This window comes from Neltuma alba, unplaced genomic scaffold (assembly GCF_004799145.2).
Source record: "Neltuma alba isolate B1F8T4 unplaced genomic scaffold, ASM479914v2 tig00011707_pilon, whole genome shotgun sequence".
In the NCBI taxonomy this organism is placed as follows: domain Eukaryota; kingdom Viridiplantae; phylum Streptophyta; class Magnoliopsida; order Fabales; family Fabaceae; genus Neltuma; species Neltuma alba.
In genome coordinates this window covers 39,995-52,372 of record NW_021636343.1, presented here as the reverse complement: position 1 = coordinate 52,372, position 12,378 = coordinate 39,995, and the positions used below count along the sequence as shown (strand labels likewise).

Genomic DNA, 12,378 nt, shown 5'->3' with positions numbered 1-12,378 from the left:
TTCCGATAAATATAAAGACCGATTGAGAATGCATGATGTAGTTCGTGATGTAGCATTGTGGATATCACATCAAGAAAATCGTAATGTTGTAGTGAATCTTGAGAAGGATATGAAGATGGCAACAAGTGTGTCTATAAAAGATTGTTATGCATTCGCTTCTTGGTGCAATGAAGTATCTCAATTTTCTCCACGATTAGATGCTCCAAAAGTGGAGATTTTGTTGCTAAATAATATTGGCGAATGTGAATTATCAGAAGCAAATTTTGAAGGTATGGGGGCACTCAAGGTTATGGAGATTAACTCTACATATATTTCTAGCAAAGCACTCCACTTGTTACCATTGCCACACTCTATGAATTTGCTAACTAATCTGCGAACTCTGCGCTTGCAATACTGTCACTTAGGTGATGATTTGTCGAAGTTCTTGACTTGAAAAATAGTCTGTTTAAGGACCTGCCAAAAGGATTGGAAGAGTTGAGTAAATTGAAGCTGTTAGACTTACATTTGATCAGCGGGCAAAGTTTTGAGATAATAGCAAGATGCACACTACTACAGGAGTTATATGTTTTTCAAATCCATAAAACTTTAAAACTTGACAAACGTTTGTTGAAAGATGCTGCTTTTCCTAGATTGAAGAGATATAAAGTTCAAATTATGAACAATATTGGTCTTATATACACTAGTGATTATCAAAATTTGTGGGATTTTCACTCCAAGGCTTTATCATTTGAAGAGTTAAAAATCTCTGCTTTAAGTCCATTTATTAAGGATCTTTTGCAACAAGCAGAATTTGTTTGTTTGTATAGGTGTGATGTAGGTTGCAAAAATATCGTGCCAGACATTGTTCAAGTTGTAGGAGGGATGAATGAGCTAACTACATTGTGGCTCCAGTTTTATCCAGATTTAGAATGCCTTGTAGATGCAACTTCTCATGAAACAAAAAGTTGGCTCTTCCCAAAGTTAATCAACTTAACGTTGGCATCTTTGGTGAACTTGAAAGTCATTTGGTGTGGTCCTCCTCAGCTTCGCTTCTTTGAGAAATTACAGGAACTACATATATCTGATTGCCCTATGCTGACATTCTTGTTTCCAAAGAGTATTGTGAGAGCTATGCTATTGTTACAAAAGCTAAATATAAATGGTTGCAGTGAACTGAAGAATATAATAGAGGAGGATGGCGATGGTGCTAACAATGAAATAATTTCAGCTTCAAACAATAGTGCATATTTGTTGTTCTCAAAATTGAAAAGTTTGACTATCACTGATTATGACAAGTTAGAATATGTATTCTCCAACTCTTGTGTACGAGGCCTTGAGCAGTTGGAGGAGGTGTGCATTTATAGGTCTTCTCAAATAAAATATGCTTTTGGTCAACATGAAGATGAGAATCAAGAGGTTCAGATCAAACTTCCTGCTTTGGAATCAGTCGAACTCAATGGCTTGAAAAATTTGCTCAACATTTTTCCAAAAAACATTCATTCAAGTTGCCCGTGTTTGAGAGAATTACAATGCGTGGAATGTCCCAAATTCAAATATTCAGGTGTTAACATCACTGTTGGTTCAACCATAAATATGGTATGTATTTTCATGTGCCTTCTGTTAAATTCTTTGTCCTAATTTTCGTTGCTATTTTTTTTTCATAATATCTATGAAAATGATACAAGAACCAAATGTGAATATCTTATTTTGATTTGTGAAATGCTTTGCCACAGGACAATCAATTAAATAGTGGGGTTTCAGCTCCACTAACGTTTCTCAATTTAGAGAAACTTAAGGTTGAGGGTTGTAGTATGGAAGACATTCTATTTGGAGTTGAAGGGGATGTTTTTACTAAAAAGACTTCACAAAGCAAGTTAACCTCTTCCTTAAGTGCTCTTGAATTGAAGAATCTACCTGATCTAAAATTTGTTTGGAGTGATCCAATGAAAAAATTGAGCCTCCAAAATCTTAGAAAATTCAGAGTGAGTGGGTGCAACAATTTGAAAACTATTTTCTCCCCTGTAATTCTTAAACACATGCCACTATTGGAAGATCTTGAAATATCAGATTGCAATGAGTTGGAGGGAATAATATCTAGTGCAGAGGTAGGAGAGGAACATCAAAGCCCATTGAATGCTCCTCATTCATCACAAATATGTTTTCCAAATCTGAAAAATCTTCGAGTTCAAAGATGCAACTGGTTAAAATGCCTATTTTCAATAGCCATAGATTGGAGTGATTTTTCGAAGAATATATTACCCAGCTTAAGGAGTTTGATTCTAGGAGAAGTGCCAAGTCTCAAGGATTTTGTCAAGGTTTATTTTCCAACGATTGTCTTCGCCAGGTACTCACATCTTTGCCAATTGTTTCCCTTTCTTTAAATGAATTTTCTCTCTCTTTATTGTAGCTCAATTTATTGGTCCTTAGAATCCTTAAGTATCTAATTGGAGATAAGTTTTTTTCCTTTCTTTTCTTCCTTGGATCTTAAATATTATTGTATCCCAAGATGATGTAATATTTGTATTCATTTCATTTTAGATTAACAAAATTGAGATTCAGATCCTAATAACGAATATACACAATATGTACCCATTTTAATGATTTTAAATATTTTTATGGCATAAATACATATAATACTATTTGATTTTTCTTATTGCTGTCCCTCCCTCTTTTGGTAAGGATTTTATAGGAAATTGTGCAGAAAAATAATAGTAGAATTATCGAGTTTTAATTCTAAATTAAAATTTATAAAAAAATTATATATTAAAATTCTAATTTTATTTAAAAGCAGGAGGAATTTGAATATAATTTTTTCCAAAGGATGAATTTTGTCAAAGGATTTAACATTTTACATTTCTTGAACGTAGACGCTTCCGTCCAATACTTTATAGATATATATATGTATACAGTATGATTGTTCAAATTTTTTTTTTAAATTTTGGTTTCTTTTTCTTTAGCAAACCATGCGAACTTATAACAGCTGATTGATCAATTTTTTCATTTCAAATGAAAATTTCTATGTGAATTAAAATGAGCAGTTTAATATCTTTAGTTTTGTTTAAAAGGGAAAAAATGACATTCGAATATTTTTTTATATTTTTGTTACCCTAATTTTATATATGTGTGCGCACGCGCATAGGCTAGACAGCTAGAAATTTTTTTTATAGTCGTATTTCTTATTATTTATTGAATATGAAGAAAAGGGACGCGCTGGAACATTTTTTAATTTTAGTAACACTTGACTATGCAACATTTCTGAAATTGTTGCGTAATCTAACATATGAACAGGTGATAGTAATATTTAACAACAGATCTAAAAGTATTCCCTAAAACAGAATAGGCGACAAATTTCAACTATTGAATTGAAATCGTCAAATAGGCAACATAAAAACTGTTGCCTATAAAACTATTTTTATTGCAACACTTAAAAGCTACTCCATATTTTTATAGGTAATGAAAAGATAAATGTGGCCTTTAAATATTTTCTTCCCAACATTCGAGAAATGTTGCCCACTATTTTCCAATGCATCAAAAGAACCATTCATTTTTTATTTTTAAAAATTTTATTTATTTATTAGTAAGTTTATTAATTTATTAATTAGATGAATTCAAAAATTATTTTGATAATATTTTGTTGTAAACCACATGACACTGGTGTTGAAGCATGCAAAAGAACAGAGATGTTGCCTGAAGTTATAGGCAATATAGTTTCGTAGCTGAGCAATAATTTTGAATTATTTTTATAAAGCAAAAATGTTGTACTGATGATTGGCATCTGGAAAAGGAAGCGGCTTCTTGTCTTGTGTTATTATGTTGATGTGTGTTTGTTTGGTCTGTGTATATGCAGCTGTTGTGTTCAAAACTGGAAGCATTAGAATTAGGAAGTCTCCCTGAGCTGTGGGCTGATATGGGGAGCTCCTTCACATATTTCGAACCTTGTCCATCTTCAAGAATTGGGCCTATATAATTGTAAGAAGTGAAATCCGTATTTGGTGAGGGCAGCCCCGAAAGAAGCCTCCCAATGTTAGAGACGCTCATGATACGGAGCTGTGAGGAGTTGGAGGTGATTCTGACACAACAAGATCACCAATCATTCCAAACTAGCTTCCTAAGTTACAAGTGTTGAGGGTGGAGCACTGTAACAGGCTCAAGTCTCTTTTCTCAACCTCCTCTGTCACCATATTGCTTCCACATTTATGCAATATAGAGATATCAGAATGTGCAGAGTTAGAGCAGCTCTTTGAACATAGGAGTGAAGCCAACAGCAGTAATGACAATGTCAACAAAATTGTGCTTCCAAATTTGACAGACATAAGGCTAATGAAATTGCCAAGTCTTGTTGATATATGCAAAGGATTTAAGTTATCCGCAGAGAATGTCCAAGAAATTAAAATGAATAATTGCCCAAAATTTTCTTCAATTATGGGAGCAACTGGGAGCATGCGGATTATATCGTTTACACAGGTAAGTTGTATTCGAGTGTTGGTTTTGTTTGTTTCGCATGGAGGACGACAATAAAATAAAAAAAGTTAGCGCTGCTTAAACACGTCATACTTAGAGCCTTGAATTGCCTTTACTTTGTATTATGTATACACTATATATTATTGGCCGAATCATTAAATGTCTTTATTTGGCTTTCTTTCTCTATTAGTTCATTAATATGCTCATTTGTGTGTTGCATAGAAAGCAAAGCCTCACGCCAACAACAGCAACCAACCGCTTCATCAACTTCCATATTTCTATCTAGACCTGTTGACATTAGAGGAATTAGAGTTCCAAAATCTAAGCGAGCTGAGTTTTATATGCACGGCTTTCACTTCCTCCCAAAGTTTGAGCTTCCAGTATATTATTCTTTAAGAGTGCATGGATGTGGAAAACTCAAATGTATATTCTCCATGTCTGTTTGGGGAAGCCTTCCACAACTGAAATATCTAGAAATTACAGAATGTGAGGAAGTAGAGGAAATCATGCAGAGTCGTTGGGAAGAAGCTCAGAATACTGTATCCAACTCGAATTATATGCAGTTGCCTTTTCCACAATTGAGGAGCATAACAGTGAAACGCTGCAACAAGTTGAAATGCCTTCTCAGGTACGTTGATGTTGGAATGCTTCCGCCACAGGAATGCATTGGCGTATCAGAGGCACACAAATGGAGGAGCTCTGTTCACATAAAAGTGATGAAGCAACTGCCAGTACGCAAGAACTTGTGCTTCCACATCTAGAATTATTGACACTTTCAAAATTGCCAGCCCTCACTCACTTCTGCAAAGGATTCAAGCTAAATGCTCCAAACTCGAACTCCAAGAAGTCCAGATAGATGAATGCCCAAAATTGGACTTTTCCTCCCTGCAAGCCGCTTCCACCCAAACCATAGGTATTTCACTATTTATCTTGCTCCCACGGTTTCCTTATTTAAACATAATGATCCATTAAAAATATATACAATTGAAACAAATATTACAAAATCTACTCTATTGATTAACCATTTTTTAATAAAACAGAGTTTCTTCCCAGCGAAGTCTCTGTTACAGACCTGAAATTTGTACTTAAAATGTTAATCTATGATTCTAGTATTCTTTCCAAAAGGAAAGAGGAAAAATCTTTGTTCCTAACTACCTCTTTATATTACTTGTCAGTCCTTAAGCTCATGATCAACTCATAAAGATCTGAACTTCCATAGACTTGCTTGTTCTTTCTAATTAGTTGATATCTTAGAATTTCTGTATCCAGCAAACTTATAACTCCAAAATTTAATTATTATTATTCACTTCAAGAAAATAGAAAGATATCAACTTTATTTCATAGCACGCACATATTGATTAATTAAAAATTTATCTTATTAATGATTTTGATCAAATATTTATTTTATTCACTCAAAAAGCATATTTTTTTTAATGCGGTATATTATGTTGACGTGTGAGTTTGTGCTCATATACAGATGATGAGTCATCTGATGAAGAGCAATGAAGGAAAAGAGCAGATGGAAGAAGCGGAAAAGCATTATTATGCGTATGCAGATGCATGTTATTAGTTAGAGATTTGCGTTTGAACTGGAATAAAACCTTGTGATTTCAAATTCAGAAGTATTATGAGACCTTTAAAGTGCATTTCAAATTCAGTTTAGAGTGGATGGTATTGATTGTGTCGGGATATTTCATGGGGAGGGGGATGCATGATACCCTAAACCTTATTATGGGTGATTATATATATATATGGTGAATCCTTAGACTCTTTTACAAGTGTTTATGAACCTCAATCTTGCGACCCTCTTGTGATGGAAGGAAATCGAATGACTATGAGCTGTTGCTAGCAAAGTTCGATCGGCTTGTTTGCTAAGTCATTCCAATCTCTTCATGGCTCCAATCCAACAATAATAGACTCTCAGAGACATCATCAAGAAAATAGCCCAGGTAGTATTGTCTTCTTAATGCATCAATAACGTTTGAATCTTTTGTGTTTGGTTGGAGGAGAAGGTAGGGGAGGAGGGGGAAAATGAACCTTTTCCTCGTTTGATTAAAAATTTTGGAGAGCAGAGGAGGGAAGCCAAAATGTCTCCTCCCCTCCTCTCATTTTAGCTCCTCCCAAATTAGGAGTTTTCAGAGGGGAACTAAATTTTTAGGTCATTTTTTTTAATATTCCACTACTATTTATAAAATATATTATTATAATATTTATTTCAAATAAAAATTATATTATCCTAAGTAAAACATAAAAAATATAAATTATTATAATTAAAAAATATATTATAACAAATATTAATTAAAAATAAAAAATTATAATATTATAAAATGAATTGTTTTTTATAAATATATTATTTATTACATATATTTTAAAGCTGAAAAAAAGGATAGCCTAAAGAGAATAAAATTTCATTTTTCTTAGAGCATATAAAATTTGTTAATTTGATTATTTCAAATATATTATTATATTAATTAGAATAAAAAATTACTATACCAATTTTTTAATGCACATATTAACATGATGAGACTGAATTTTTATTAAATTATATAATTTAAATTAAGATGTAAATTGGTTTATATAATATATCAATAAAAATATAAACTAATGTGTAAGGGTAAAATGATAAATTAATTATTACTATCCCTCCCGCCCTTTCTTGAATCAAACAATGGATCATTAAATATCATTCCCTCATCTTCTTTTTAATCAAACCAAACAAGGTGAGGATAAAACCTCCCCTTCCCCTCCCTACCCCACCCTCCCCTCCCTCCCTTCAAACCAAACAGGTCCTTGATCAATGAATCAAGAGATCTCTTGCTTTGTCAACGATGGTTCTTTTACACTAACAGGAGATCATGAGTAACAGTGCACAACTTCGGATCAAACACATACACCCATCCATCAGATGTTGAGCCAGAGACAACAAATAAATGTGATACTTACGATAGCAGCACGAAAACTCAGTGGAACACAATTAAGGTGGTTGCACTTAACTAGAGAGAGACAGGAACATGGGATCACCTCATTTTCTGGTGGGAGAATTGAATAAGGAAGCCTTTAAAATTTATGAGTCTGTGTGTGTGGGAATTCTCTTTCACGGACGGTTGCAACCACATGCATCCCTCCCTCATTAATTCGATCTCCCACATCTTTTTTGTTCTTTATATCACAAACATGAATTTTTCTATTTCGCATCAGTTTTAATTAGTAATTTTTTTTTTCGCCCACTAAACATCTCATAATCAGAATGCATTAAATCTCTTCACTTGTGTAGGTGCGTGTTTCAATTTCTCTGTCTTACTTAAGAAAACAATTAATAGTGTACATGTGTGCTTTAATTTCTAATAAGTTTGAACCCAGAAAATATATGAGAGGGTGGCATGTGCCTGTGTCATGAAACCAGAAGAAGATAGAACATTATTAAAGAGGCAATGACTACTCATGAAGCAGCATTTTGGACTTACATAAAGCAAAGGAAGAAGATTTATTCTAATTCTATTTATAAGTTACATGATTAAATTCATGTTCAATTTTAAGCTTTATTTATTATTGTCTTAACTTTATATTTTTATTAAAGTAGTAGATATTAAGTAAGAAAAATAAGTTGAAAATTTATTACATTTTAAGATAAGACTAATAAGGTTTAAAGTTTTTATTGATTCTGCTGAAACATATTGCTAGAATGCCTTATAAATAAGACTAGAAAATATATATTATTAATTGGGGAACCTAGAAAATTATGGAAATTAAAGCCTTTGGAATTAATAGGTGAAGAAGTGGATAGATGCATTAATATCAAGAGTAGTATTTCTTGTTGAGGCAGCTTTTATTGCACATCGATTATATCTACATGTTTGTTCAAGAATGGTCCTCCTATATATGCATCTACTTGTGTTCTGAAAGTCATCCTTACTACTCAAAACACACATTCTGATCCACAACTCTTTTCCTTATTGTTACATCTTTTTCCTGAAATCATCTCTCTCATTCTCATATACTTCTCCAGCTCGTCTCTTCCCATCTTCCGCCTTATGCAAGTACAGTGTTTTTTTTTCCTATTTTTATTTAAATTTTGGTATTTTGACACCTTTTTTTTTTTTGCTTTGATGAAATTGAAATTTAATCTATGGCAAATTTGTGTGGAGACTAGAGATGGCATAAATGTGATTTATTGAAATTTTTGTTATATACAAAACTTTGCAGCAAGTTTAATAGGTATAAGCACTTACGGCAGAATGAAATGGTATAATTACGTTTAATCAATCAACATGAGTATAAAATTTAAAATTTGAGTGGAGCAACAATTTCATTGAAACCAAAATTTACAGCAAGATCCATTATTGCTGATAAATCATTAATAATATGATACAAAATCTGCAATAATGTATGAAAGGGTGTGGCCTACCACCCAATGGATCCTGGGGTTGAAAGGTTATTTTTGGAGCTGAACAAGTACAGTCCATCATAAATAATAAATAATAAGACAATGAGAGAAAAGCATTAAAAAAAAAAAGATTAAAACCATGACAAATTCTTTTGTCCTCGTGATACATAGCAATATAGGATATCCATATCAATATTTATATAATTGTGTTGCATATGACTATTTATAAAGGATAACCACAATTCCTTGTACTTTAATTTGTGACGTTTAAGGCTGACACATTGGGAACATTAAGCTTTTGTCCCTTACTAATCCAGAATCCTTCATTATTGTTTGACTCAAGCAGGGGTACGTGTTCTACCAAATAAACTTCAATGCAAAAAAGTGCATATTTCTCACCAATTTTGGAACAAAACTTAAAATAGAGACAGTTTTCTAGCTGTCTACCAGTGGAAGAAAAAGATAGTTTTCTCAATTTCAAACAATTAGTATTAAGTTAAATTAAGAAAAACGAATTATCAATCTTTTTGCCCTTATAATTTTCATTCAGCTGTGTGTGTATATATATTTTAATATTATCACTTGACTAATTTCGTTCGGAGTTCTCACTTAGTTATATTTAATGAAATTAAGTAGACTAAAGTTTCCTAACTTGCAATTAATCAAGATTTAGCTATCGAGTTCTAAATAAAATCAAAATTATAGTATTTGAGTTGTGTTGAATCAAAATTTAACGATTAAATTACAACGGAGGTAAAATTATAGGCATAAAAATACTAAATATTCTGAAAATAGAAGTTAAGATAAATACCAGTCCAGGTTAGGATCACCGGCAGGGTATTGCGTTCACATGACATCTAAGATACGAGTTCCACATTACTTGGGGAGAAAAACTGATCCCAAGTTTATCTCAAGTCAATTGATATAATCATCATCATCCTAATGAATACTCGTCCGGTCCTTAATACAGACCTAATTGTATAATTGATTTTGGTATTAAATATAAAACTTATTTTTCATATTTATTATTTTTTTCTAAATTATCTCTATAGATGCTCCCTCCACCATAATCAAATAGAAAAAGACATAAGGATATTAAGAAAGATTATTATAATATTTTAGAAAAAAATATTATATTTTTTATAATTAATTAACTTATCTAACTTTCTTAACCTAATCAAATTAGTTAAATAAATCTTATATTGAGAATATAAAGAGTAATAACTAATTAATAATGTGGAACCATGTCACTGTGGTGGTGGTCGTAGTAATGAACATAAAAAATCGCAGGGTGGTTTTGTGAGGAGCAATTATGAATTTCAACAACTTCTCCGCCCAAAGATCAAAAGATCAAAGTTGCATTAATTAATGGTTCCCCCACAAATATGTCATTTATGATCTCACCTTCTCCCATCCCATCCCTGTCTTTACCGCTCTCGCTTTCTCTGATCTCTCTTCATCCCAGAAATCACAGTCACTTACAGCTCCAACAATGCAAGGCCACCAAAACAAAGCGATCTCATCATCATCCCTCTCATGCATACACTTTACTTTGTGCATCTTTCTCCCACTCCTAGTGACCGGAACCAGCGGTTCAAAGGTTCCGGCGGTCATCGTGTTCGGTGACTCGTCGGTGGACGCTGGGAACAATAACTTCATTCCCACGGTGGCCCGGAGCAACTTCGAGCCTTATGGGAGGGACTTTCAGGGTGGGAAGGCTACAGGGAGGTTCAGCAATGGAAGGATACCCACTGACTTCATCTCTGAGGCTGTCGGACTGAAGCCATACATTCCGGCGTACTTGGATCCAAAGTATAACATTTCCGATTTCGCCACCGGGGTCACCTTCGCTTCTGCCGCTACTGGTTACGACAACGCCACTTCCGATGTTTTGGTAATTAATTATTGTCTTCTTCTCTTCACATTACGTTGTTTCATGCTTTCATGGTTCTAACTTTTGAGTTTTGTCAGTTTTTTGGTGTCAGCTTCAGCCAAATTCCTTCAAGAATTATGAAGCTGACAGCTTTTAAAAGTAACGTAAATTGACAAAAACAAATATTTGTCATTTTCAGTCGGTGATACCACTATGGAGGCAAATGGAGTATTACAAAGATTACCAAAACAAGCTAAGAGGGCATGTTGGAGAAAGCAGGGCAAACCAGACCATAAGTGAAGCATTACACATGATGAGTCTGGGAACAAACGACTTCCTGGAGAATTACTACACCATTCCCGGCCGGTCGTCGGAGTACACTCCTCAGCAATACGAGAATTTCCTCGCCGGCATCGCCGAGAACTTCATCAGGAAACTCTACGGTCTGGGTGCCCGGAGGATCTCCCTAGGAGGCCTCCCTCCAATGGGCTGCCTGCCATTAGAGAGAACCACAAACATCGTTGGTGGTAATGAATGTGTTCCCAGTTACAACGCCATAGCCCTGGAGTTCAACAATAAGCTCAAGAGATTGACCATGAAGCTGAACAAGGAGCTACCTGGGATCAGACTCGCGTTTTCTAATCCATATTTCATTTTACAGCGCATCATAACAAAACCTGCCCAGTATGGTAAGTCCGATTTCCATTTACTACCTTGCCCGTTAAGATAAGATCTAATTTGAAGAGATTAAAAAAATTACTAAGTATTTATATTTATCATTTTTCTCAAAACTAACTTGCCTCGCTTATGAATTAGCATATACTATAACGATATACAAACATATTTTAGAGAGATTATGCTAAGTAATTTAATAATTTTCTTAATCTTCATAGATTAGTCACAAATGAGTCAACTGGATACTAGTATTAAATATTTATCCTCTGTTTGAGATTAAAATTAGATATAATTAATTATCTCGGAGTTGACTAGGATGTTTCGTGTGGAACAGGGTTTCAATCGACCTCAGTGGCGTGTTGTGCAACAGGAATGTTCGAGATGGGGTATGCCTGCAGGAGAGGGGAGATGTTCACTTGTTCAGATGCTTCCAAATACGTTTTCTGGGATTCTTTTCATCCGACTGAGAAAACCAACGGCATTGTTGCCAATTATGTGGTCAAGAATGTTTTAACTGAATTCCTATGAAAACAATATAATTAAATCCCTAAACTACATTGTTGAATTTCAATGTCCTGTACTACTTCCTATTTATTTCTGTCGAATCTTTATATATAAGTATATCAAATTTAGAAGTGGTGGAATAAAGTTTAGTATAGGATAAGGATATCTAAGAGTGGGGTGTGTCTATTTTGTTTTAGCGTAATTTGTGTAAGGTAGTGTTGGGCAGATTCGAATTCTAGTTTTGTGAATTGTGATGTGTTCTGAGGTTGGGCTATATAAATCCAAGGAAGATTTTGTCATTATTATGTCTCTGACTGAAGTAAATTGTATGATTTAGCTGTCTAATATTAAATATTACTGGATTTATCGGGTTATTATCTAAATAACTTTAGCTCAAGGTAATCTTCTTTTCATCGATTTTTTCTTTTTTGGGTCAAAATTTTCATCCAATTTTGTGAAGTCTGAAGAACACTCATACTTCCTACTTCGTCTTGATACATAC

General features: G+C 33.7%; 2 protein-coding genes across 2 annotated transcripts in view; both read left to right on the top strand.

Annotated features, from left to right (window-relative positions):
• The window catches only part of LOC114717079 (uncharacterized), a 61,881-nt gene extending 55,784 nt beyond the window's left edge, over positions 1–6,097 (top strand). The window contains exon 2 of the mRNA XM_028902161.1: positions 5,918–6,097. Within this exon, the coding sequence (XP_028757994.1) occupies positions 5,918–5,946 (29 nt within the window). The 3' untranslated portion in view covers positions 5,947–6,097. The remainder of the gene's footprint in view (positions 1–5,917) is intronic.
• Positions 6,098–8,456: 2,359 nt separating this feature from the next.
• LOC114717097 (GDSL esterase/lipase At2g04570) lies at positions 8,457–12,265 on the top strand. The gene is made up of 4 exons (XM_028902175.1): positions 8,457–8,477; positions 10,290–10,718; positions 10,897–11,386; positions 11,707–12,265. Exons 1-4 carry the CDS (start codon positions 8,472–8,474, stop codon positions 11,898–11,900), a joined length of 1,119 nt encoding a protein of 372 aa, XP_028758008.1. The 5' UTR covers positions 8,457–8,471; the 3' UTR covers positions 11,901–12,265.
• Positions 12,266–12,378: the final 113 nt, after the last annotated feature.

What these genes read in the sequence shown, in the direction of transcription:
- LOC114717097 (XM_028902175.1), top strand. An exon ending in ACGCCACTTCCGATGTTTTG is followed by an intron (nt 10,719 to 10,896) that starts GTAATTAATTAT and finishes TGTCATTTTCAG; the next exon opens with TCGGTGATACCACTATGGAG. An exon ending in AACAAAACCTGCCCAGTATG is followed by an intron (nt 11,387 to 11,706) that starts GTAAGTCCGATT and finishes CGTGTGGAACAG; the next exon opens with GGTTTCAATCGACCTCAGTG.